Source organism: Petromyzon marinus, chromosome 74 (genome assembly GCF_048934315.1).
Source record: "Petromyzon marinus isolate PM22_M1 ecotype Great Lakes invasive population chromosome 74, UKy_Petmar_22M1.pri1.0, whole genome shotgun sequence".
Classification (NCBI taxonomy): domain Eukaryota; kingdom Metazoa; phylum Chordata; class Hyperoartia; order Petromyzontiformes; family Petromyzontidae; genus Petromyzon; species Petromyzon marinus.
The window spans coordinates 11,058,821-11,086,597 of record NC_133740.1 but is presented as its reverse complement, the minus strand read 5'-3'; the positions used below and the strand labels follow the sequence as shown (position 1 = coordinate 11,086,597).

The 27,777-nt window shown below is 54.7% G+C and overlaps 1 protein-coding gene across 4 annotated transcripts; it reads left to right on the top strand.

The window, feature by feature from the left end:
• Nucleotides 1-27,777, top strand: LOC116958223 (uncharacterized). Of its 4 annotated transcripts, none has more exons than XM_076056122.1 (10): nt 1-150; nt 4,304-4,520; nt 13,722-13,824; nt 14,306-14,591; nt 15,181-15,251; nt 17,753-17,802; nt 18,569-18,813; nt 20,257-21,894; nt 25,033-25,193; nt 25,371-27,777. In XM_076056122.1, exons 2-10 carry the CDS (start codon nt 4,314-4,316, stop codon nt 25,577-25,579), a joined length of 2,970 nt encoding a protein of 989 aa, XP_075912237.1. In that variant the 5' UTR covers nt 1-150; nt 4,304-4,313; the 3' UTR covers nt 25,580-27,777. The 4 variants fall into 4 exon arrangements, with proteins under 4 accessions (XP_075912237.1, XP_075912236.1, XP_075912235.1 ...); XM_076056121.1 differs by having other exon boundaries at nt 1-215; nt 15,181-15,242; XM_076056120.1 differs by having other exon boundaries at nt 1-215.

Sequence of the window (27,777 nt, the reverse complement as noted above, 5' to 3'; positions counted from 1 at the left end):
GGTTTCAAAATGCTGTGGCGCGCGTGGCGTCTGTTTGAAAGGGCCCGCCATCTTGCACAGGTGGTGGTGGTTGTGGTAGTGGTTGTTGTGGTCTCGTTGTGGTTGGTGGTGGTTAAAGAATCGCGGCGAGAAATACAAAGGCGAGCACAGGTACGCCCCCTCCCCCACCTCTGCCGCCGCAAACGCCGAGCGGCCAGTAACAAACAGAGTCGTTGGTGAGTTCGAGCGAGGGCTGTTAGGTGGTGGTTCGTGTGATGAGATCCTGGGAAGAGCAGAGGTGGAGTTTGGTGGGTGGGTGGGTAGGTGAGTGGGTAGGTGAGCGAGTTGGTGGGTGGATAGGTGAGTCAGTTGGTAGGTGGGTAGGTGAGCGAGTTGGTGGGTGGGTAGGTGAGTCAGTTGGTGGGTGGGTAGGTGAGTCAGATGGTGGGTGGGTAGGTGAGCGGGTCGGTGGGTGGGTAGGTGAGCGAGTTGGTGGGTGGGTAGGTGAGTCAGTTGGTGGGTGGGTAGGTGAGTCAGTTGGTGGGTGGGTGGGTCTGTGGGTGGGTAGGTGAGCGAGTTGGTGGATGGGTAGGTGAGCGGGTCTGTGGGTGGGTAGGTGAGTGAGTTGGTGGGTGGGTAGGTGAGCGAGTTGGTGGGTGGGTAGGTGAGTCAGTTGGTGGGTGGGTAGGTGAGTCAGTTGGTGGGTGGGTAGGTGAGCGGGTCTGTGGGTGGGTAGGTGAGCGAGTTGGTGGGTGGGTAGATGAGTGAGTTGGTGGGTGGGTAGGTGAGCGGGTCTGTGGGTGGGTAGGTGAGCGGGTCTGTGGGTGGGTAGGTGAGTGAGTTGGTGGATGGGTAGGTGAGCGAGTTGGTGGGTGGGTAGGTGAGTCAGTTGGTGGGTGGGTAGGTGAGTCAGTTGGTGGGTGGGTAGGTGAGCGGGTCTGGGGGTGGGTAGGTGAGCGAGTTGGTGGGTGGGTAGGTGAGTCAGTTGGTGGGTGGGTAGGTGAGTCAGTTGGTGGGTAGGTAGGTGAGTCGGTGGGTAGGTGAGCGGGTCTGTGGGTGGGTAGGTGAGCGGGTCTGTGGGTGGGTAGGTGAGTGAGTTGGTGGGTGGGTAGGTGAGTTGAGTGGATGGGTGGGTAGGTGAGTGAGTGAGTGGGTTGGTGAGTTGAGTGCATGGGTTGGTAGGTGCGTGGATGGGTTGGTGAGTTGATGGGTGGGTAGGTGAGTTGATGGGTGGATAGGTGAGTCAGTAAATGGGTGGGTAGGTGAGTTGAGTTGATGGGTGGGTAGTTGAGTGGATGGGTTGGTGAGTTGATGGGTGGGTAGGTGAGTTGATGGATGGATAGGTGAGTCAGTAAATGGGTGGGTAGGTGAGTTGAGTTGATGGGTGGGTAGTTGAGTGGATGGGTTGGTGAGTTGATGGGTGGGTAGTTGAGTGGATGGGTTGGTGAGTGAGTGGATGGGTAGGTGAGTTGAGTGGATGGGTGGGTAGGTGGATGAGTGGGTAGGTGGATGAGTGGGTAGCTGGGTGGGTGGGTAGGTAGGTACCATAACTGGCAATGGTTACTCATTGTAATTTGTATACATTAATTAACACCCCCCCCACATCGCTCAAGAAGTGCTCACAAGTGATGCCATCACATCTACCACTCTAAGGAACGCAATTTGGCTGTCCGCCTGATTAAGCTGATCGTAATTACTGGCGAAACGTCGTACTCGGCTTGTAAATGTTGTGGCTTGGCTATCCAACACTTGTCTCCTGGACTAGTATACACTATACACTACACTATACACTACACTATACACTACACGATACACGAGTGCTGTACTAGTATACTACACTATACACTACACTACTATACACTACACGATACACTAGTGCTGTACTAATATACTACACTATACACTACACTATACACTATACTACACTATACACTGGTGCTGTATTAGTATATACTACACTATACACTACTATACACTACACAATACACTAGTGCTGTACTCGTATATACTACACTATACACTACAATATACACTAGTGCTGTATTGGATGTTAGCGTGTTAAGTCAAAGCTATATCTTTGTATTAGTTGTCAGTATCAAAGTATCAAAAGTAACAATTCGATTTGGCACCTTTTCTGGCCTCGCAACATATACAATATCAAGGGTATGTTCACAATGCAGACACGTGATTCCTTTTGAAGGTTAAAATCTATTTACGCAACACCTGTTTCATTGTCAGAAAGGGTACAAAACCTCTTTGTTATTTTTAATATTTTTTAAAGTTTGTGGTTATTCACCTCACGCCAAATTTATGTCAGCCTGAAGCCACTAGGCCTCTGTTGTTGCGTAGAAGCCTGTTTGAAGGCCCGAGCGTGAATGGAGTTCTACATTGCGCGCACAACTAATCTATATACACGTGTATTAAAGTGGTCAAACGCGTGCATCTGTTAACCGATGTAAAGTTAGCACGCACTTTTATATTGGACCTCGAGGTAAAACTTTTTATCGTCGTATTTCGAGGGGCCAAAAAAAGTGTTTTAGTAAGGCCGCAATTCCGAGCCCGCTTGGGCCTTTTCAAGGCTCCAGATGACTTATAACCAAACCCAATCTCATTACGTTTAAGTCTCTCAAACTTAACACGTTGTTACAACAAAAGGTAAGGTTTTATTTGAGGCATGAATCAATGTGCAAAGGAAACGTTAGTTAAGAGGGGGGTCACAAGACTTTGGGGACAACCCCTTGTCTCTTTGATTACGGCCTTAATGTCTCATTAGCCTAATGGGGTTAACATCTCAACACGACTATTGTTTGGTTTGCCAGAAAGGTGTACGCAAAAAAACCTCCCTATTCTTATTTTTCACGACTTTAAAGTTTGTTGTTGTTCACCTCACGCCAAAATTTACGTCAGCCTGAAGCTACTAGGCCTCTGTTGTTGCGTAGAAGCCTGTTTGAAGGCCCGAGTGTGTACTGCGTTATACATTGCGCGCAACAATGACGCAAACAAACGTGTATTAAGCTCATTAAACGCGTGCATCTGTTAACCGACGTTAAGTTAGCACGCACTTTTATGTATTGGACCTCGAGGTAAAACATTTGATCGTATTTCGAGGGGGCCAAAAAAAGTGTTTTAGTAAGGCCGCAATTCCGAACCGACTCGGGCCTTTTCAAGGCTCCAGATGTCTTATAACCAAACCCAACCTCCTTACGTTTAATTATCTAAAACTTAACACGTTGGTACAACAAAAGGTAAGGTTTTATTCAAAGCAGGAATTAACATCTGAACGTCTTTCCGTCTTAACATCTTATCATCTGGACATCTTATGATCTTAACATCTGAACATATCTTAACATCCTAACAGAAGCTTAACATATGAACATCTGAACGTCTTATCGTCTTAACATCTTATCATCTGGTTATCTTATCATCTCAACACCTTAACATCTGAAAATCTTATCTTAACAAAAGCTTAACATCTTAACACACCTCTCGCATGTTTTATTGCCAGAAAGGGGTAAAAACCTATTACTCTTCGTAACTTTGATACTGGCAGCAACATGTTATCGTCTTAACATCTTATCATCTGGACATCTTATGATCTTAACATCTGAACATATCTTAACATCCTAACAGAAGCTTAACATATGAACATCTGAACGTCTTATCGTCTTAACATCTTATCATCTGGACATCTTATCATCTCAACACCTTAACATCTGAAAATCTTATCTTAACAAAAGCTTAACATCTTAACACACCTCTCGCATGTTTTATTGCCAGAAAGGGGTAAAAACCTATTACTCTTCGTAACTTTGATACTGGCAGCAACAATGAATCCCTTTTTTAATGCGACCCTACTGGTGTGGTTGTTCAAGCGTGCAAAACATCGCCACTTGGGGAGAGAGACAAAGGCGGCCGGGAGTGGCGTAGGATCCGGCCACCCCCCCTCCCCCCCGTAAGCTCGCCGGTCCTGGGCCGCCTCTAGGTTGACTCGGCCTTCAACGAGTCAGTACCTGGTGCTGTGTTACAGTGTAAAAACATCGCCGCTTGGGGAGAGAGACAAAGGCGGCCGGGGGTGGCGTAAATCCTGTCGACCCGGCTTTAAACGAGCCGGTACTTGGCGCGGGCGTGCAAACGTCGGCACTATTGGGAGAGACAAAGGCGGCCGGGTTGTGTGCGCGGTGCCGGCCACAACAACAGCAACAACGGCAACAACAACAGCAACAACAACAACAGCCCTCCTCACAGGCGCCGGCCCCCCCCCAACAACCGCGGCCCGCGGGAGGCCGTCCCGGGCGTTGACGGCGTTGGGCGTCTTCGCCGGCAGGCGCGCGACGATGCCCGGCGCTGACGAGGCGGCGATGCTCCGCTCCGTGCTGCTGTCGCGCCGCGGTGGCGTGGAGCTGCGGCGACTGCGCGCCGAGTTCCGGGAGCTCACGGGGCGCGAGCTGCCTGGCGGCGGCGGCGGCGGCGGCGACGGACTCGAGTCGTACCTCGTGTCTCAGCCCGGCGTGGTCCGTCTGGAGCGAAGGAGCGACGGCACGGTGAGGAGGCGGAGGAGGGCGGCGCTCGCCGCAGACGAGGTGGTGGTGGCGGCGGCGGTGGTGGTGTTGGCGGTGGTGGCGGTGGCGGTCGTGGTGGTGGCGGCGGCGGTGGTGGTGGTGGTGTTGGCGGTGGTGGTGTTGGCGGCGGTGGTGTTGGCAGCGGTGGTGGTGTTGGCGGTGGCGGTGGTGTTGGCAGCGGTGGTGGTGGTGGTCTCGAAACACACAGAGACACAACGAGACCCATTGAGACCCACAGAGACCTGTAGAGACCCACAGAGAAACACGGAGACCTGTAGAGACCCACAGAGACACACAGAGACCTGTAGAGACCCACAGAGACCTGTAGAGACCCACAGAGACACAGAGATCTGTAGAGACACACAGAGACCCACAGAGACACACAGAGACCTGTAGAGACCCACAGAGACACACAGAGACCTGTAGAGACCCACAAGACACACAGAGACCTGTAGAGACCCACAGAGACCCACAGAGACACACAGAGACCTGTAGAGACCCACAGGGACACAGACCTGTAGAGACCCACAGATACCCACAGAGACACACAGAGACCTGTAGAGACCCACAGAGACACACAGAGACCTGTAGAGACCCACAAGACACACAGAGACCTGTAGAGACCCACAGAGACCCACAGAGACCCACAGAGACCCACAGAGACACACAGAGACCTGTAGAGACCCACAGGGACACACACAGACCTGTAGAGACCCACAGATACCCACAGAGACACACAGAGACCTGTAGAGACCCACAGAGACACACAGAGACCTGTAGGGACCCACAGAGACACAGATATCTGTAGAGACACACAGAGACACACAGAGACCTGTAGAGACCCACAGAGACACACAGAGACCTGTAGAGACCCACAAGACACAGAGACCTGTAGAGACCTGTAGAGACCCACAAGACACAGAGACCTGTAGAGACCCACAGAGACCCACAGAGACCTGTAGAGACACAGAGTCCCACAGAGACCCACAGAGACACACAGAGACCTGTAGAGACCCACAGAGACCCACAGAGACACACAGAGACCCACAGAGACACACAGAGACCTGTAGGGACCCACAGAGACAGAGACCTGTAGAGACCCACAGAGACACAGAGACCTGTAGAGACCCACAGAGACACAGAGACCTGTAGAGACCCACAGAGACCTGTAGAGACCCACAGCATTGTAGAGACCCACAGACACCTGTAGAGACCCACAGAGACACTGAGACCTGTAGAGACCCACAGAGACACACAGAGACCTGTAGAGACCCACAGAGACACAGAGACCTGTAGAGACCTGTATAGACCCACAGAGACACACAGAGACATGTAGAGACCCACATAGACAACAGATACCTGTAGAGACCTGGAGAGACCCACAGAGACCTGTAGAGACACACAGAGACACACAGAGACCTGTAGAGACCCACAGAGACCTGTAGAGACCCACAGAGACACAGAGATCTGTAGAGACACACAGAGACCCACAGAGACACACAGAGACCTGTAGAGACCCACAGAGACACACAGAGACCTGTAGAGACCCACAAGACACACAGAGACCTGTAGAGACCCACAGAGACCCACAGAGACACACAGAGACCTGTAGAGACCCACAGGGACACAGACCTGTAGAGACCCACAGATACCCACAGAGACACACAGAGACCTGTAGAGACCCACAGAGACACACAGAGACCTGTAGAGACCCACAAGACACACAGAGACCTGTAGAGACCCACAGAGACCCACAGAGACCCACAGAGACCCACAGAGACACACAGAGACCTGTAGAGACCCACAGGGACACACACAGACCTGTAGAGACCCACAGAGACCCACAGAGACACACAGAGACCTGTAGAGACCCACAGGGACACACACAGACCTGTAGAGACCCACAGAGACACACAGAGACCTGTAGGGACCCACAGAGACACAGATATCTGTAGAGACACACAGAGACACACAGAGACCTGTAGAGACCCACAGAGACACACAGAGACCTGTAGAGACCCACAAGACACAGAGACCTGTAGAGACCTGTAGAGACCCACAAGACACAGAGACCTGTAGAGACCCACAGAGACCCACAGAGACCTGTAGAGACACAGAGTCCCACAGAGACCCACAGAGACACACAGAGACCTGTAGAGACCCACAGAGACCCACAGAGACACACAGAGACCCACAGAGACACACAGAGACCTGTAGGGACCCACAGAGACAGAGACCTGTAGAGACCCACAGAGACACAGAGACCTGTAGAGACCCACAGAGACACAGAGACCTGTAGAGACCCACAGAGACCTGTAGAGACCCACAGCATTGTAGAGACCCACAGACACCTGTAGAGACCCACAGAGACACTGAGACCTGTAGAGACCCACAGAGACACACAGAGACCTGTAGAGACCCACAGAGACACAGAGACCTGTAGAGACCTGTATAGACCCACAGAGACACACAGAGACATGTAGAGACCCACATAGACAACAGAGACCTGTAGAGACCTGGAGAGACCCACAGAGACCTGTAGAGACACACAGAGACACACAGAGACCTGTAGAGACCCACAGAGACCTGTAGAGACCCACAGAGACACAGAGATCTGTAGAGACACACAGAGACCCACAGAGACACACAGAGACCTGTAGAGACCCACAGAGACACACAGAGACCTGTAGAGACCCACAAGACACACAGAGACCTGTAGAGACCCACAGAGACCCACAGAGACACACAGAGACCTGTAGAGACCCACAGGGACACAGACCTGTAGAGACCCACAGATACCCACAGAGACACACAGAGACCTGTAGAGACCCACAGAGACACACAGAGACCTGTAGAGACCCACAAGACACACAGAGACCTGTAGAGACCCACAGAGACCCACAGAGACCCACAGAGACACACAGAGACCTGTAGAGACCCACAGGGACACACACAGACCTGTAGAGACCCACAGATACCCACAGAGACACACAGAGACCTGTAGAGACCCACAGAGACACACAGAGACCTGTAGGGACCCACAGAGACACAGATATCTGTAGAGACACACAGAGACACACAGAGACCTGTAGAGACCCACAGAGACACACAGAGACCTGTAGAGACCCACAAGACACAGAGACCTGTAGAGACCTGTAGAGACCCACAAGACACAGAGACCTGTAGAGACCCACAGAGACCCACAGAGACCTGTAGAGACACAGAGTCCCACAGAGACCCACAGAGACACACAGAGACCTGTAGAGACCCACAGAGACCCACAGAGACACACAGAGACCCACAGAGACACACAGAGACCTGTAGGGACCCACAGAGACAGAGACCTGTAGAGACCCACAGAGACACAGAGACCTGTAGAGACCCACAGAGACACAGAGACCTGTAGAGACCCACAGAGACCTGTAGAGACCCACAGCATTGTAGAGACCCACAGACACCTGTAGAGACCCACAGAGACACTGAGACCTGTAGAGACCCACAGAGACACACAGAGACCTGTAGAGACCCACAGAGACACAGAGACCTGTATAGACCCACAGAGACACACAGAGACATGTAGAGACCCACATAGACAACAGAGACCTGTAGAGACCTGGAGAGACCCACAGAGACCTGTAGAGACACACAGAGACACACAGAGACCTGTAGAGACCCACAGAGACACACAGAGACCTGTGGGGACCCACAGAGACCTGTAGAGACACACAGAGACCTGTAGAGACCCACAGAGACACACAGAGACCTGTAGAGACCCACAGGGACACAGACCTGTAGAGACCCACAGATACCCACAGAGACACACAGAGACCTGTAGAGACCCACAGAGACACACAGAGACCTGTAGAGACCCACAAGACACACAGAGACCTGTAGAGACCCACAGAGACCCACAGAGACCCACAGAGACCCACAGAGACCCACAGAGACACACAGAGACCTGTAGAGACCCACAGGGACACACACAGACCTGTAGAGACCCACAGATACCCACAGAGACACACAGAGACCTGTAGAGACCCACAGAGACACACAGAGACCTGTAGGGACCCACAGAGACACAGATATCTGTAGAGACACACAGAGACACACAGAGACCTGTAGAGACCCACAGAGACACACAGAGACCTGTAGAGACCCACAAGACACAGAGACCTGTAGAGACCTGTAGAGACCCACAAGACACAGAGACCTGTAGAGACCCACAGAGACCCACAGAGACCTGTAGAGACACAGAGTCCCACAGAGACCCACAGAGACACACAGAGACCTGTAGAGACCCACAGAGACCCACAGAGACACACAGAGACCCACAGAGACACACAGAGACCTGTAGGGACCCACAGAGACAGAGACCTGTAGAGACCCACAGAGACACAGAGACCTGTAGAGACCCACAGAGACACAGAGACCTGTAGAGACCCACAGAGACCTGTAGAGACCCACAGCATTGTAGAGACCCACAGACACCTGTAGAGACCCACAGAGACACTGAGACCTGTAGAGACCCACAGAGACACACAGAGACCTGTAGAGACCCACAGAGACACAGAGACCTGTATAGACCCACAGAGACACACAGAGACATGTAGAGACCCACATAGACAACAGAGACCTGTAGAGACCTGGAGAGACCCACAGAGACCTGTAGAGACACACAGAGACACACAGAGACCTGTAGAGACCCACAGAGACACACAGAGACCTGTGGGGACCCACAGAGACCTGTAGAGACACACAGAGACCTGTAGAGACCCACAGAGACACACAGAGACATGTAGAGACCCACATAGACAACAGAGGCCTGTAGAGACCCACAGAGACCTGTAGAGACCTGGAGAGACCCACAGAGACCTGTAGAGACACACAGAGACACACAGAGACCTGTAGAGACCCACAGAGACACACAGAGACCTGTGGGGACCCACAGAGACTTGTAGAGACACACAGAGACCTGTAGAGACCCACAGAGACACAGAGACCTGTAGAGACCCACAGAGACCCACAGAGACACACACAGACCTGTAGAGACCCACATAATTGTAGAGACCCACAGAGACCTGTAGAGACCCACAGAGACACAGAGACCTGTAGAGACCCACAGAGACACACACAGACCTGTAGAGACCCACAGAGACACACAGAGACAGACCCACAAAGACACACAGATACCTGTAGAGACCCACAGAGACCCACAGAGACCTGTAGAGACCCACAAAGACACACAGAGACCTGTAGAGACCCACAGAGACCTGTAGAGACACACAGAGACACACAGAGACCTGTAGAGACCCAGAGACACACAGAGACCTGTAGAGACACACAGAGACTTGTAGAGACCCACAGAAACCCACAGAGACATACAGTGAGGGAATAAAGTATTTGATCCCCTGCTGATTTTGTACGTTTGCCCACTGACATAAGAGATGATCAGTCTATAATTTTAATGGTAGGTTTATTTGAACAGTAAGAGACAGAATAACAACAAAAATATCCAGAAAAACGCATGTAAAAAATGTTATAAATTGATTTGCATTTTAATTAGGGAAATAAGTATTTGACCCCCTCTCAATCAGAAAGATTTCTGGCTCCCAGGTGTCTTTTATACAGGTAACACGCTAAGATTAGAAGCATACTCTTAAAGGGAGTGCTCCTAATCTCAGCTTGTTACCTCTATTAAAGACACCTGTCCACAGAAGCAATCAATCAATTAGATTCCAAACTCTCCACCATGGCCAAGACCAAAGAGCTCTCCAAGGATGTCAGGGACAAGATTGTAGACCTACACAAGGCTGGAATGGGCTACAAGACCATTGCCAAGCAGCTTGGTGAGAAGGTGACAACAGTTGGTGCGATTATTCTCAAATGGAAGAAACACAAAATAACTGTCAATCTCCCTCGGCCTGGGGCTCCATGCAAGATCTCACCTCGTGGAGTTGCATGAGAACGGTGAGGAATCAGCCCAGAACTACACGGGAGGATCTTGTCAATGATCTCAAGGCAGCTGGGACCATAGTCACCAAGAAAACAATGGGTAACACACTACGCCGTGAAGGACTGAAATCTTGCAGCGCCCGCAAGGTCCTCCTGCTCAAGAACGCACATATACATGCCCGTCTGAAGTTTGCCAATGAACATCTGAATGATTCAGAGGACAACTGGGTGAAAGTGTTGTGGTCAGATGAGACCAAAATGGAGCTCTTTGGTATAAACTTAACTCGCCGTGATTGGAGGAGGAATGATGCCTATGACCCCAAGAACACCATCCCCACCGTCAAACATGGAGGTGGAAACATGCTTTGGGGGTGTTTTTCTGCTAAGGGGACAGGACAACTTCACCGGTATCAAAGGGACGATGGACGGGGCCATGTACCGTCAAATCTTGGGTGAGAACCTCCTTCCTTCAGCCAGGGCATTGAAAATGGGTCGTGAATGGGTATTCCAGCATGACAATGACCCAAAACACACGGCCAAGGCAACAAAGGAGTGGCTCAAGAAGAAGCACATTAAGGTCCTGGAGTGGCCTAGCCAGTCTCCAGACCTTAATTCCATAGAAAATCTGTGGAGGGAGCTGAAGGTTCGAGTTGCCAAACGTCAGCCTCGAAACCTTAATGACTTGGAGAAGATCTGCAAAGAGGAGTGGGACAAAATCCCTCCTGAGATGTGTGCAAACCTGGTGGCCAACTTCAAGAAACATCTGATCTCTGTGATTGCCAACAAGGGTTTTGCCACCAAGTACTAAGTCATGTTTTGCAGAGGGGTCAAATACTTATTTCCCTCATTAAAATGCAAATCAATTTATACAATTTTTGACATGCGTTTTTCTGGATTTTGTTGTTATTCTGTCTCTCACTGTTCAAATAAACCTCCCATTAAAATTATAGACTGACCATTTCTTAGTCAGTGGGCAAACGTACAAAATCAGCAGGGGATCAAATACTTTTTTCCCTCACTGTAGGTGGTTGAGTAGGTAAGTGGGTGGTTGAATAGTGAGTGAGTAGTTGAGTGGGTGAGTGAGTGGTTGAGTGGGTGAGTGGGTGAGTGAGTAAGTGGGTGGTTGAGTAGGTGAGTGAGTGTGAGTGGTTGAGTAGGTGAGTGAGTGGGTGTGTAAGTAGGTGGTTGAGTAGGTAAATGAGTGGGTGAGTAAGTAGGTGGTTGAGTAGGTAAGTGGGTGGTTGAGCAGGTGAGTGAGTGTGAGTGGTTGAGTAGGTGAGTGAGTGGGTGTGTAAGTAGGTGGTTGAGTAGGTAAGTGGGTGGTTGAGTAAGTGAGTGGTTGAGTTGCTGAGTGAGTGAGTGGGTAAGTGGGTGGTTGAGTTGCTGAGTGAGTGAGTGGGTAAGTGGGTGGTTGAGTAGGTGAGTGAGCGGGTGTGTAAGTAGGTGGTTGAGTAGGTGAGTGGATGGTTGAGTAAGTGAGTGGTTGAGTGGGTGAATGGGTGTGTAAGTGGGTGGTTGAGTAGGTGAGTGAGCGGGTGAGTAAGTAGGTGGTTGAGTAGGTAAGTGGTTGGTTGAATAGTGAGTGAGTGGGTGAGTAAGTGAGTGGTTTAGTAGGTGAGTGAGTGGGTGAGTAAGTTGGTGGTTGAGTAGGTGAGTGAGCGGGTGTGTAAGTAGGTGGTTGAGTAGGTAAGTGGTTGGTTGAATAGTGAGTGAGTGGGTGAGTAAGTGAGTGGTTTAGTAGGTGAGTGAGTGGGTGAGTAAGTTGGTGGTTGAGTAGGTGAGTGAGCGGGTGTGTAAGTAGGTGGTTGAGTAGGTGAGTGAGCGGGTGAGTAAGTAGGTGGTTGAGTAGGTAAGTGGTTGGTTGAATAGTGAGTGAGTGGGTGAGTGAGTGGTTTAGTAGGTGAGTGAGTGGGTGAGTAAGTTGGTGGTTGAGTAGGTGAGTGAGCGGGTGTGTAAGTAGGTGATTGAGTAGGTGAGTGAGCGGGTGAGTAAGTAGGTGGTTGAGTAGGTAAGTGGTTGGTTGAATAGTGAGTGAGTGGGTGAGTAAGTGAGTGGTTTAGTAGGTGAGTGAGTGGGTGAGTAAGTTGGTGGTTGAGTAGGTGAGTGAGCGGGTGTGTAAGTAGGTGATTGAGTAGGTGAGTGAGCGGGTGAGTAAGTAGGTGGTTGAGTAGGTAAGTGGTTGGTTGAATAGTGAGTGAGTGGGTGAGTAAGTGAGTGGTTTAGTAGGTAAGTGAGTGGGTGAGTAAGTTGGTGGTTGAGTAGGTGAGTGAGCGGGTGTGTAAGTAGGTGATTGAGTAGGTGAGTGAGCGGGTGAGTAAGTAGGTGGTTGAGTAGGTAAGTGGTTGGTTGAATAGTGAGTGAGTGGGTGAGTAAGTGAGTGGTTTAGTAGGTGAGTGAGTGGGTGAGTAAGTTGGTGGTTGAGTAGGTGAGTGAGCGGGTGTGTAAGTAGGTGATTGAGTAGGTGAGTGAGCGGGTGAGTAAGTAGGTGGTTGAGTAGGTAAGTGGTTGGTTGAATAGTGAGTGAGTGGGTGAGTAAGTGAGTGGTTGAGTAGGTGAGTGAGCGGGTGAGTAAGTTGGTGGTTGAGTAGGTGAGTGAGCGGGTGTGTAAGTAGGTGGTTGAGTAGGTGAGTGAGCGGGTGTGTAAGTTGGTGGTTGAGTCGGTAAGTGAGTGAGTGGTTGAGTGGGCGAGTGAGTGGTTGAGTGAGTGGGTGAGTGAGTGGTTGAGTCGGTGAGCGGGGTGGCTGAATAGTGAGCGGGTGACGTCGGTTCTAAATGTGGGGTGGGGAAAAAAAAAAGCGGAGGACCACGAATCAAAATCCACGTCCGGGTTGCCCATCGAACGCACGACCTCCTGCTGCACACCCGGCGCGGCGGTTAACATCCCCCCCCTTAGACCGCCGTGCCGCCCCTGCCAAATAATAAACTCGGCGCGGCGGCAGGCCGGCCGTGCGGTCGGCTCGGCGGCCCGCGGGCACCCTTCCGTGCGGCCCCTCCTGCGCAAGCGTCCGCGGGACGCGCCGGAGGGCCGAGCGCGTTGCCGCGGGCGACGGCCCGCGGCAACGCTGACGACACCTCGGCCGTGAGCGGCCCTCTCACACGCTCGCACGCTGGTCGGGTGAGAGATCCGACGGAGGAGGAGGAGGAGGAGGAGGCGGTGGCAGGTGCCGGTTAGCCCCGGCTACCCACCCATAGTCCCCCCCCCCGCCCGCCGATCCGTGCTGTGTGGCGCAGGTCGTGTGCCACGCGGTGGAGACGAAGGAGGTGGCCAGGGTCAGCCGGATGATCTCCGTCACCAGGGGCAAGACGAGCAGCCGGAGCAGGAAGTCGCTGCACGGTAGGGCGGGGCCTCCTCCTCCTCCTCCTCCCCTCGCCACTGCCCCATGCCCTGCCCCCTCCCCTCGCCACTGCCCCTGCCCCCTCCCCTCGCCACTGCCCCTGCCCCCTCCCCTCGCCACTGCCCCGTGCCCTGCCCCCTCCCCTGCCCCCTCCCCTCGCCACTGCCCCCTCCCCACTGCCCCATGCCCTGCCCCCTCCCCTGCCCCCTCCCCTCGCCACTGCCCCATGCCCTGCCCCCTCGCCACTGCCCCTGACCCCTCCTCTCGCCACTGCCCCCTCCCTACTGCCCCATGCCCTGCCCCCTCGCCGCTGCCCCCTCCCCTGCCCCCTCCCCACTGCCCCATGCCCTGCCCCCTCCCCTCGCCACTGCCCCCTCCCTACTGCCCCATGCCCTGCCCCCTCGCCACTGCCCCCTCCCCTGCCCCCTCCCCACTGCCCCATGCCCTGCCCCCCCTCCCGTGCGGTCGTGGTGGCTGCAGCGAGCGCCCCCGCCAAGTCCCCTCTGGGCTGCTCCACGCGACGGGGGGGGAGCGCCGCCCCCGCCTCCTGGCGGCCTCGCGTGACCTCGAGCCACTCGCGACCTCGCCCGACCTCCTCCTCCTCGTCGTCGTCGTCCGCGAGAGGGCGCGTTCCCACCGTGGTGTTCAAGACGACGGCCCTGACGGCGGCTCCGGCTCCTCCTCCTCCTCCTGGCCACGTGGACCTCGGCGGGGACCGCGGCAGCGCCGCAAATCCACCCTCCCTTTCCCGGCGTCTCGGCGACAGGTGGCACGTCGTCGTCGTCGTCGTCGCCGCCATCGTCGTTGTCGTCATTACTGTAGTCGTCGTCGCCGTCGTTGTTGTAATCGTCGTCATTATTGTAGTCATCGTTGTCATCTGCCGAACCGAGTGGACGAACGTGTCGAACGGTCGTTATTAATTCGTCATCGTCGTCGTCATTATCATCATCGTTATCGTCATAATCGTTGTCGTCGTCATCGTTGTCGTCATCATCATCGTGATTGTCGTCGTCGTCGTCATCGTCGTTATTGTCGTCATCGTTATCATCGTCCTCGTCATCGTCGTCATATGCTGAACCGAGTGAACGAACGTGTCGAACGGTCGTTATTAATTCGTCATCGTCGTCATCATCGTGATCATCGTCGTCATCGTGATCGTTGTCATCGTCGTCATCATCGTTATCATCGTCGTCGTTATCGTCGTCCTCGTCATCTGCCGAACCGAGTGAACGAACGTAATTAATTCGTCGTCTTCATCGTCGTCGTCGTCGTCGTCATCTGCTCAACGGAGTGAAACTGCAGGAGCCCGAGGTCTGCGATTGTTCTCATGCTCATTTTCACTTGTCACGCTTTAGGCACGGAGATTCTGAAGACTTTGAGAGTCGCCACAGAGCCTTGTCCAGCCCTGGCGTTGAAGGTCAGAGTGGTGAGCGTTGGGTCTGTGGGTTATCGAGTGGTGAGCGTTGAGTCTGTGGGTTATCGAGTGGTGAGCGTTGAGTCTGTGGGTCAGAGTGGTGAGCGTTGGGTCTGTGGGTTATCGAGTGGTGAGCGTTGAGTCTGTGGGTTATCGAGTGGTGAGCGTTGGGTCTGTGGGTCAGAGTGGTGAGCGTTGGGTCTGTGGGTTATCGAGTGGTGAGCGTTGAGTCTGTGGGTTATCGAGTGGTGAGCGTTGGGTCTGTGGGTCAGAGTGGTGAGCGTTGAGTCTGTGGGTTAGAGTGGTGAGTGTTGGGTCTGTGGGTCAGAGTGGTGAGCGTTGAGTCTGTGGGTTATCAAGTGGTGAGCGTTGAGTCTGTGGGTCAGAGTGGTGAGCGTTGTGTCTGTGGGTTATCGAGTGGTGAGCTTTGGGACTGTGGGTCAGAGTGGTGAGCGTTGGGTCTGTGGGTTATCAAGTGGTGAGTGTTGGGTCTGTGGGTTATCGAGTGGTGAGCGTTGAGTCTGTGGGTCAGAGTGGTGAGCGTTGGGTCTGTGGGTTATCGAGTGGTGAGCGTTGAGTCTGTGGGTTATCGAGTGGTGAGCGTTGGGTCTGTGGGTCAGAGTGGTGAGCGTTGAGTCTGTGGGTTAGAGTGGTGAGTGTTGGGTCTGTGGGTCAGAGTGGTGAGCGTTGAGTCTGTGGGTTATCAAGTGGTGAGCGTTGAGTCTGTGGGTCAGAGTGGTGAGCGTTGTGTCTGTGGGTTATCGAGTGGTGAGCTTTGGGACTGTGGGTCAGAGTGGTGAGCGTTGGGTCTGTGGGTTATCAAGTGGTGAGTGTTGGGTCTGTGGGTTATCGAGTGGTGAGCGTTGAGTCTGTGGGTTATCGAGTGGTGAGCGTTGAGTCTGTGGGTTATCGAGTGGTGAGCGTTGGGTCTGTGGGTTATCGAGTGGTGAGCGTTGGGTCTGTGGGTCAGAGTGGTGAGCGTTGAGTCTGTGGGTCAGAGTGGTGAGCGTTGGGACTGTGGGTCAGAGTGGTGAGCGTTGAGTCTGTGGGTTATCGAGTGGTGAGCGTTGAGTCTGTGGGTTATCGAGTGGTGAGCGTTGAGTCTGTGGGTCAGAGTGGTGAGCGTTGAGTCTGTGGGTCAGAGTGGTGAGCGTTGCGTCTGTGGGTTATCGAGTGGTGAGCGTTGAGTCTGTGGGTTATCGAGTGGTGAGCGTTGGGTCTGTGGGTTATCGAGTGGTGAGCGTTGGGTCTGTGGGTTATCAAGTGGTGAGCGTTGTGTCTGTGGGTTATCGAGTGGTGAGCGTTGAGTCTGTGGGTCAGAGTGGTAAGCGTTGGGTCTGTGGGTTATCGAGTGGTGAGCGTTGAGTCTGTGGGTCAGAGTGGTGAGCGTTGAGTCTGTGGGTTATCGAGTGGTGAGCGTTGGGTCTGTGGGTTATCAAGTGGTGAGCATTGAGTCTGTGGGTCAGAGTGGTGAGCGTTGGGTCTGTGGGTTATCGAGTGGTGAGCGTTGAGTCTGTGGGTCAGAGTGGTGAGCGTTGAGTCTGTGGGTTATCGAGTGGTGAGCGTTGAGTCTGTGGGTTATCGAGTGGTGAGCGTTGGGTCTGTGGGTTATCGAGTGGTGAGCGTTGGGTCTGTGGGTTATCGAGTGGTGAGCGTTGGGTCTGTGGGTTATCGAGTGGTGAGCGTTGAGCCTGTGGGTTATCGAGTGGTGAGCGTTGAGTCTGTGGGTCAGAGTGGTGAGCGTTGAGTCTGTGGGTTATCGAGTGGTGAGTGTTGGGACTGTGGGTCAGAGTGGTGAGCGTTGAGTCTGTGGGTCAGAGTGGTGAGCGTTGAGTCTGTGGGTTATCGAGTGGTGAGCGTTGGGTCTGTGGGTTATCGAGTGGTGAGCGTTGGGTCTGTGGGTTATCGAGTGGTGAGCGTTGGGACTGTGGGTTAGAGTGGTGAGCGTTGGGTCTGTGGGTTATCGAGTGGTGAGCGTTGGCTCTGTGGGTCAGAGTGGTGAGCGTTGGGTCTGTGGGTTAGAGTGGTGAGCGTTGCGTCTGTGGGTTATCGAGTGGTGAGCGTTGAGTCTGTGGGTTATCGAGTGGTGAGCGTTGAGTCTGTGGGTTATCGAGTGGTGAGCGTTGGGTCTGTGGTATATCGAGTGGTGAGCATTGGGTCTGTGGGTTATCGAGTGGTGAGCGTTGTGTCTGTGGGTTATCGAGTGGTGAGCGTTGTGTCTGTGGGTTATCGAGTGGTGAGCGTTGGGTCTGTGGGTTATCGAGTGGTGAGCGTTGGGTCTGTGGGTCAGAGTGGTGAGCGTTGAGTCTGTGGGTTATCAAGTGGTGAACGTTGAGTCTGTGGGTCAGAGTGGTGAGCGTTGAGTCTGTGGGTTATCGAGTGGTGAGCGTTGTGTCTGTGGGTTATCGAGTGGTGAGCGTTGAGTCTGTGGGTTATCGAGTGGTGAGCGTTGGGTCTGTGGGTTTTGTTGTCAACACCGAGAATCAACGTGGTTTTTTTTTCTTTCCCCCCAGTGCCCACGTTGAACTGGGGCCCTGTGAGATCCACGGAGCCCGTGATGCAGGTCAGTGTGGGCCGTGTACCCCCACCACGCTTACCGCTCCACGTGGGGTCCGCTCATCCTCGATATTTCGGGCGAGGCCACGTTGGAGTCATCCCGGCCGAAATCCGTGTCATCGGGAACCCTCCAGCAACACGACGTAGCACTCACTCGACCGCTCGCTCGTTCCTCACCCACTCACTCGCTCGCTCGCTCACCCACTCACCCACCCACTCATCCGCTCGCTCACCCACTCGCTCACTCACCCACCCACTCGTCCGCTCACCCAATCACTAACCCAATCACCCACCCACTCACCCGCGAGCTTGCTCACCCACTCACCCACTTGCTCACCCACTCACAATCGGCGAGCGTCACTAAATCCCCAGTCACCTGTTTCGCAGCATCACACTGTGGTTTTAACCAAACAGAAATATTTCGGAGGAATAATTTTAAAAAACTACGTAATAACAATCTTTATTCAAACCTAATACTTGGTTATGTCTGCTCCATGGTGGACCTTGCTGGAAGGAGGTGGACTCGTGAACAGGTCTACCTTGGTCCATCATGAACCTACTATCTCCCAAGTCCACTCCACATTGACCATCACCCTCCTATCTCAGAGTCCACCCTTATTGGCCTGTTGGCCTCCTGTCAACCTCCTATTTGTGGACCGTACTTTCATGTCCAGGTCCACCATGATCGACTGTCCACCTACCACCAAGGGATTGTTCACCCCCCTCCCCTCCTCTCCCACCGTCGGTTCTTTGCCGTTGTCCACCCTGCGCAGGTGACGTCGGCGTCGTCTGTCCCCTCCACCGTCGCTGGGCCCCGCGCTCACTCGCCCCCCAGCGTGGAAACCATCACGCTCGCCCTGCGGAGGTGGACACTCACGGGTGGTGGCGGTGGTGGCGGTGGTGACCGTTGGTTGACACAGTCAGGTCGCCCCCAGGGAGAGGTGTCCACCCTGGGGGCACCGGAAGTGAGGCCTCCGATGAGGGCGAAGCTGTTCAGGAGTCCATCTCCTTCCTTAAGGTTTGCCGCTGTTGTCCACCATCAACCTTGCATCACCAAGTCCACCCACCTCGACCATCAACCTTGCATCTCCAAGTCCACCCACACTGACCATCAACCTTGCATCTCCAAGTCCACCCACCTCGACCATCAACCTTGCATCTCCAAGTCCACCCACCTCGACCATCAACCTTGCATCTCCAAGTCCACCCACCTCGACCATCAACCTTGCATCTCCAAGTCCACCCACCTCGACCATCAACCTTGCATCACCAAGTCCACCCACCTCGACCATCAACCTTGCATCACCAAGTCCACCCACCTCGACCATCAACCTTGCATCACCAAGTCCACCCACCTCGACCATCAACCTTGCATCTCCAAGTCCACCCACCTCGACCATCAACCTTGCATCTCCAAGTCCACCCACACTGACCATCAACCTTGCATCACCAAGTCCACCCACCTCGACTATCAACCTTGCATCTCCAAGTCCACCCACCTCGACCATCAACCTTGCATCTCCAAGTCCACCCACACTGACCATCAATCTTGCATCTCCAAGTCCACCCACACTGACCATCAACCTTGCATCACCAAGTCCACCCACCTCGACCATCAACCTTGCATCTCCAAGTCCACCCACCTCGACCATCAACCTTGCATCTCCAAGTCCACCCACACTGACCATCAACCTTGCATCACCAAGTCCACCCACCTTGACCATCAACCTTGCATCACCAAGTCCACCCACCTCGACCATCAAGCTTGCATCACCAAGTCCACCCACCTCGACCATCAACCTTGCATCTCCAAGTCCACCCACCTCGACCATCAACCTTGCATCTCCAAGTCCACCCACCTCGACCATCAACCTTGCATCACCAAGTCCACCCACACTGACCATCAACCTTGCATCTCCAAGTCCACCCACCTCGACCATCAACCTTGCATCACCAAGTCCACCCACCTTGACCATCAACCTTGCATCACCAAGTCCACCCACCTCGACCATCAACCTTGCATCACCAAGTCCACCCACCTTGACCATCAACCTTGCATCACCAAGTCCACCCACCTCGACCATCCACCTTGCATCGGCAAGTCCACCCACACTGACCATCAGCCTTGCATCTCCAAATCCACCCACCTCGACCATCAACCTTGCATCTCCAAGTCCACCCACCTCGACCATCAACCTTGCATCACCAAGTCCACCCACACTGACCATCAACCTTGCATCTGCAAGTCTACCCACACTGACCATCAACCTTGCATCACCAAGTCCACCCACCTCGACCATCAACCTTGCATCACCAAGTCCACCCACACTGACCATCAACCTTGCATCTCCAAGTCCACCCACCTCGATCATCAACCTTGCATCACCAAGTCCACCCACCTCGACCATCAACCTTCTATCTCCAAGTCCACCCACCTTGACCATCAACCTTCTATCTCCAGGTCCGCCATGGTTGACTGTCCACCTTCCACCAAGATGAGCGCACGAGATCAACCTCACCGTCCAATCAGGGAGCCGGCCACTGTGGACCGTCCAATCAGGGAGCCGGCCACTGTGGGCCGTCCACTCAGGGAGCCGGCCACTGTGGACCGTCCACTCAGGGAGCCGGCCTTGATGAACCGTCCAATCAGGGAGCCGGCCACTATGAACCGTCCAATCAGGGAGCCGGCCGCTGTGGTCCGTCCACTCATGGAGCCGGCCTTGATGGACCGTCCACTCAGGGAGCCGGCCACTGTGGACCGTCCAATCAGGGAGCCGGCCTTGATGGACCGTCCACTCAGGGAGCCGGCCACTGTGGACCGTCCAATCAGGGAGCCGGCCTTGATGAACCGTCCACTCAGGGAGCCGGCCACTGTGGACCGTCCAATCAGGGAGCCGGCCTTGATGGACCATCCAATCAGGGAGCCGACCACTGTGGACCGTCCAATCAGGGAGCCGACCACTGTGGACCGTCCACTCAGGGAGCCGGCCTTGATGAACCGTCCAATCAGGGAGCCGGCCACTATGAACCGTCCAATCAGGGAGCCGGCCACTGTGGTCCGTCCACTCAGGGAGCCGGCCTTGATGGACCGTCCACTCAGGGAGCCGGCCACTGTGGACCGTCCAATCAGGGAGCCGGCCTTGATGGACCATCCACTCAGGGAGCCGGCCGCTGTGGACCGTCCAATCAGGGAACCGGCCACTGTGAACCGTCCACTCAGGGAGCCGGCCACTGTGGACCGTCCAATCAGGGAGCCGGCCTTGATGGACCGTCCACTCAGGGAGCCGGCCACTATGAACCGTCCAATCAGGGAGCCGGCCGCTGTGAACCGTCCACTCAGGGAGCCTGCCTTGATGAACCGTCCACTCAGGGAGCCGGCCGCTGTGGACCGTCCAATCAGGGAGCCGGCCTTGATGGACCGTCCACTCAGGGAGCCGGCCACTATGAACCGTCCAATCAGGGAGCCGGCCGCTGTGAACCGTCCACTCAGGGAGCCTGCCTTGATGAACCGTCCACTCAGGGAGCCGGCCGCTGTGGACTGTCCAATCAGGAAGCCGGCCGCTGTGAACCGTCCACTCAGGGAGCCTGCCTTGATGAACCGTCCACTCAGGGAGCCGGCCGCTGTGGACCGTCCAATCAGGGAGCCGGCCTTGATGGACCGTCCACTCAGGGAGCCGGCCACTATGAACTGTCCAATCAGGGAGCCGGCCATGATGGACCGTCCACTCAGGGAGCCGGCCACTGTGGACCGTCCACTCGGGGAGCCGGCCACTGTGGACCTTTGGTCTGCGGCCAGAAGCTGGGATGGACGGCTGACCCCCGCATCCCCCCTGGTGTCCCCCTGGCCGCCGTCGGGCTCGCCCGTCGAGCGCTGCGTGGACGTGCTGGTATCCAGCGCCAGGCACCCGGCGCTCTTCGCCGTGCAGGCCTGGAGCCAGCTGCACCGGCTGGAGCGGCTGGAGGCGAGAATGTGGCGCCACTATGGGAACCTCCGGGGCCACGGGCAGGCGGACGTGGCGGAGGAGGCGGAAGATGAAGAGGTGGCGGCTGAGGAGGTGGCGACTGAGCCGTCGTTCGTAGCCTGCGTGCAGGATGACCGGTGAGTGGTGTTGTATAAGTAGGTTATGAGAATTTGATGAGAATAATAAAAATTAAATGAAATTTGGAAAATTGCGTAATTATCCGAAATTATGTTAATTGATGTAATTATGTGCATAAATTATGCTAATCCAGGAGATAATCGTATTCATTTATGTGCGAGTGTGATTATGCTACTGCAAGCCGTTATGGTAATCAGGCCCCGCCTCGCTGACGAGGGTCGGATTATCAATCGGGATCATGCAATTAACGTATGAAAGTATGCAGGTGTGCTGTAAGTATGTCAGATTAAACTCAGCTTCGTTGTTTAACTTCGTATTATTGATCAGTATAATACAATTATTCTCGCTTTAACATTTGCTGAGTGTATGTGTGTTTATGTCAGGTCTCCAGATTCAGATCTCAACGCAGGATACAGCTCTTATGCATGAAATTTGCGGAAAGAAACACGCAACCACTTGTGCGTTAATCAATTTTATTTTCTAACTAAACTTTAACTCTAGAAGATGCAACTCCCGGCTTGGAATTCCAACACAGTATCAACACGGTATCACCAACGACTGCGTCGCTTCACTTTGACAACGACACATGTGACCCATTCCACCGCGTAACGCGAGCTCAGTTGGTGAGAGAGAGAGAGATGGAGTCGTTAAAACATACAGGCACGCTATTCTAACAAAAACCTTAATACTCTATTATGAATGATTATACTTGAATTGCCCACGCAGTACTGCACTCATTATTGATCATATGCAACCCTTAATGCAGTTCTTGTCACGTTGCTAACAGGGCAGCAGGCCGATTGAGTATTATGCAACGATATTCATATGACAAGGCAATCAAACAATTATTAATTCCCAAAAGCACAAGTATCCGTCAATAGATTCGTCGAGGGAGCTAAGAATATGAATGCACATTACAATTCCTTATAGGGGAAACACATATAATTAACGGATTACTAACATAGCATATAATCACTAACACACATTACAACTAATTACTAATCTACAACGCATTACTAATCATAACCATTGACTGATTACTAATCGATTATATAATTACAATACCCCCCCCTCCGCCTCAAATCACTGCACCTGAAATGAGTTAAATGATGACGTCACCCTGCTGCTCAATTTAAAACCGGGAGCAAGCGAGGGCTTTACCATTCTGGCGAATTGCCCGATGACGCTGGATGTATTTACCAGCGAAACGTCGTACTCAAACTGTAAATGTTGTGGATTCACTCTTCAACACACCGGTGGGCTAAAGTAGTGAACTATTTGCCTTTTGTCAACGTGACACTTTTTTTGCTGATTGGCCGTGTCGGGTGGTGGGAGGGTTACGACACATTTATGAATGTGTGAGTGTTGTTGATCTTCTTGCGTTAATTCTTTGCGCAAAGCAGACGCCAAGGTTGGGGGCATCCCTTGTATCAAAAATGTGTTTGTTCCCTGCGGGGAGCGGTGGGGGTGTGAGGGTGTGTGTGTGTGTCAAACGGACAGCGGGGTTTCCTCTGTCACGCGGTCGGCTGGAGTTCGGCTGATGCGGATTGACGAGTGGACACGGTGCTGTAGTCGCGGTGTTCCGTCGGTAGATGGCGCTCACTGGTTGCGCGCTATCTAGCGCTGTGCGCTCTCTGGTGGCTGCTGATTTTGCTCACGGGCGGCTGGTCAGGCTCTTTTCCGCTGCTGGATGGGCCAAGTCGCACGCGCTCTTCGCTGGTTCGCTGACCCTTTTGCTTGCGGGCGGCTGGTCAGGCTCTTTCCGCTGCTGGATGACTGCGCTCTCTCTCTCTCTCTCTGTGGAGATGCCCGAACGCGCGCCCTCTCTCTGGTTCGCTGGCAGCGGGCTCTCTCCGCCGCTGGATGGGCCAAGTCGGCACACGCTTGGCCGCTGGCGGCAGACGCTCTTGCTCGGTGCGTCGGTCGCGCTGCAGCTGTGAGCCGGCACCCGATGTGGAAATAAAAGTCTTTTGAGCGATACTTAGTAGCCTTCCAGCTCTGAACTCGCGCTCGTTGGCGCCTCGCTACTCGGCGAGCCTCGCCATTCTCAGTTGACCGCGGGGCCACCCCGGGCCTGCCGCGCGCCGCACTCTTCTGCAGCCCGCCGGGCTGACAACTTGTTGAACTCGCCGTTCCTTGTTGGACTGAACTTTTGAGATGATGGTTGAGCCGTTACATTTGAAAAGAAATCTCCGCTCTGCGCAGTGGGGGGGGGTGGTCTGTGTGTGTGTGTGTCCGTGATTCAGGATATGTCTGTGAACTGTCAAAAGTCAAGCGGGTCATGGTATGTGGTCCTTTGGCAGTCTGGAGATCCTCCAGATAGTCGTTGACCTTCCTTCGCCCCGGAGTTTATTAATTATTAATCTTTTTAATGGACTTTTTACGGTCTACATCTGCTGTTTGCTGGGTCCTTGGTTTGTGTGTTTTTATTTATTATTTCGGACACAATAAAAAATGTATCGGCAAATATTATTGATATCGATTTTGGAAAAGGCCTATATATCCAACAATGGGCAGCGGTGAGGGGGACGCGGTGAGGGGGATGCGGTGATGGGGACTCGGTGAGGGAGACGCGGTGAGGGGGATGCGGTGATGGGGACTCGGTGAGGGGGACGCGGTGAGGGGGATGCGGCGAGGAGGATGTGGTGAGGAGGATGTGGTGAGGAGGATGCGGTGAGGAGGATGCGGTGAGGAGGATGTGGTGAGGAGGATGTGGTGAGGAGGATGTGGTGAGGAGGATGCGGCGAGGAGGATGTGGTGAGGAGGATGTGGTGAGGAGGATGTGGTGAGGAGGATGTGGTGAGGAGGATGTGGTGAGGAGGATGTGGTGAGGAGGATGCGGCGAGGAGGATGTGGTGAGGAGGATGTGGTGAGGAGGATGTGGTGAGGAGGATGCGGTGAGGAGGATGTGGTGAGGAGGATGTGGTGAGGAGGACGTGGTGAGGAGGATGTGGTGAGGAGGATGTGGTGAGGAGGATGTGGTGAGGAGGATGTGGTGAGGAGGATGTGGTGAGGAGGATGTGGTGAGGAGGATGTGGTGAGGAGGATGTGGTGAGGAGGATGTGGTGAGGAGGATGTGGTGAGGAGGATGTGGTGAGGAGGATGTGGTGAGGAGGACGCGTGTCGCTCTCCCTCAGGGTGTACCGTGTGGAGCTGAAGTGCGCTTGCCCGCCGGGCAAGGCCATGGTGTACCGGGTGGACTACGGCGAGTGGGACCTCGTCCCCTTGTCCACCCTGCGGCCCCTCGTCCCGGCGTTCACCCGGCTTCCCGTGCAGGCCCACCTGGCCCAGCTCGCGGGTGAGGCCCCCGGGTGTCCCCCACCCCCGGGTGTCCCTCACCCCCGGGTGACCCCCCCCCCCCCGGGTGACCCTCCCCCCCACCCCCGGGTGACCCCCCCCGCCCCCCCCACTCCCCGGTTCCCCCCCTCCCCCCCCGCTGACCGCCGTGAATGTCCGCTCCGCCTCCCGCCCTCAGACGTCCCCTGCAGGCGCTGGTCGCCGGAGCTCAGCCAGGTGTTCAGGAAGCTGGTGGAGGGGCGGCCGTTTGTGGCCCGCGTGGAGGGGGCGGGGGGCGACCCGGCGGGGCGAGCGCCCAGGCTGAGGGTGTCCCTGGTGGACACGTCCCATCCCGAGCGGGACGTCGTCATCGGCCAGGTCATGATGGGATTCGCTCGGGATTGGTGACGAGGAGGACGAGGAGGAGGACGAGGAGGACGACGAGGAGGAAGAGGAGGAGGACGATGAGGAGGAAGAGGACGAGGAGGAGGACGACGAGGAGGAAGAGGAGGAGGAGTGCAGCGTCGTCCCACGCACAGCGTCGTCGCCACGCGCAGTGTCACGCACAGCGTCATCACACGCACAGCGTCATCACACGCACAGCGTTATAACAGCGTCATCACACGCACAGCGTTATCACACGCACAGCGTCATCACACGCACAGCGTTATCACAGCGTCATCACACGCACAGCGTTATCACAGCGTCATCACACGCACAGCGTCGTCCCACGCACAGCGTCATCACACGCACAGCGTTATCACAGCGTCATCACACGCACAGCGTCGTCACGCACAGCGTTATCACAGCATCGTCCCACGCACAGCGTCATCACACGCACAGCGTCGTCACACGCACAGCGTCATCACACGCACAGCGTCATCACACGCACAGCGTTATCACAGCGTCATCACACGCACAGCGTCATCACACGCACAGCGTTATCACAGCGTCATCACACGCACAGCGTCGTCCCACGCACAGCGTCGTCACACGCACAGCGTCGTCACACGCACAGCGTCGTCACACGCACAGCGTTATCACAGCGTCGTCGCCATGCACAGCGTCATCACACGCACAGCGTCGTCACACGCACAGCGTTATCACAGCGTCGTCGCCATGCACAGCGTCGTCGCCATGCACAGCGTCGTCGCCATACGCAGCGTCATCACCACGTGCAGCGTGACCACGCACGTCATCACACATGTCATCACATGCGCAGCGTCATCACACGCACAGCGTTATCACAGCGTCATCACACACGCAGCGTCGTCGCCATACGCAGCGTCATCACACGGACAGCGTTATCACAGCGTCATCACACGCACAGCGTCATCACATGCACAGCGTCATCACACGCACAGCGTCGTCGCCATGCGCAGCGTCATCACCACGTGCAGCGTGACCACGCACGTCATCACACGTCGTCACACGCACAGCGTCATCACACGCACAGCGTCATCACACGCACAGCGTCGTCGCCATGCGCAGCGTTATCACAGCGTCATCACACGCACAGCGTCATCACACGCACAGCGTTATCATAGCGTCATCACACGCACAGCGTCGTCACACGCACAGCGTCGTCACACGCACAGCGTCATCACACACACTGTTATCACAGCGTCGTCACACGCACAGCGTCATCACACGCACAGCGTTATCACACGCACAGCGTCGTCACCACGCGCAGTGTCACGCACAGCGTTATCACAGCGTCATCACACGCACAGCGTCATCACACGCACAGCGTCATCACACGCACAGCGTCATCACACGCACAGCGTCGTCATGCGCAGCGTTATCACAGCGTCATCACACGCACAGCGTCATCACACGCACAGCATCATCACACGCACAGCGTCGTCATGCGCAGCGTTATCACAGCGTCATCACACGCACAGCGTCATCACACGCACAGCGTCATCACACGCACAGCGTCATCACACGCACAGCGTCGTCACGCGCACAGCGTTATCACAGCGTCATCACACGCACAGCGTCATCACACGCACAGCGTCGTCACACGCACAGCGTTATCACAGCGTCATCACACGCACAGCGTCATCACACGCACGGCGTCGTCGCCATGCACAGCGTCATCACCACGCGCAGCGTGACCACGCACGTCATCACACACGTCATCACACGCGCAGCGTCGTCACACGCAGAGTCCTCACACGCACAGTATCATCACCACGTGTTGCGTCATCACGCACAGCGGCCGCCCCGGTTAATGCCGCCTGCTGGACTGACCGCGGCGATACTCGGCAGGACCCTCTTTTGAATCGTCTTGAGACTCGGCGAGGCGAACCCAACGGCACCCGCACGACGCGCAGTTTTTTTTGTGCCAATCAAGCTTTTTTGCGAGTCACTCCACGTTAACCAGGGCTGCCTCGGGGTCCCGAACCGCGAGCCTCTGTAGCAGGCCGGTGTTAAAACGCGCTTAACCGCATGGCCACTCGAATCATCATCATCATTATCACCGCCACCCACCCCCCACCACTTCTTTAATCGCATGAGAAAATAATTTCGACGCTTTTGTTGTTCCGTGCCGCGCTTATTTTTGATGTTTGTTGACTGTTGAAATACACGTGGCGATGGCA

What these genes read in the sequence shown, in the direction of transcription:
- LOC116958223 (XM_076056120.1), top strand. Translation starts at nt 10, where the DNA reads ATGCTGTGGCGCGCGTGGCGTCTGTTTGAAAGGGCCCGCCATCTTGCA. An exon ending in AGTCCATCTCCTTCCTTAAG is followed by an intron (nt 18,814 to 20,256) that starts GTTTGCCGCTGT and finishes TTCTATCTCCAG; the next exon opens with GTCCGCCATGGTTGACTGTC. An exon ending in CCACCTGGCCCAGCTCGCGG is followed by an intron (nt 25,194 to 25,370) that starts GTGAGGCCCCCG and finishes TCCCGCCCTCAG; the next exon opens with ACGTCCCCTGCAGGCGCTGG.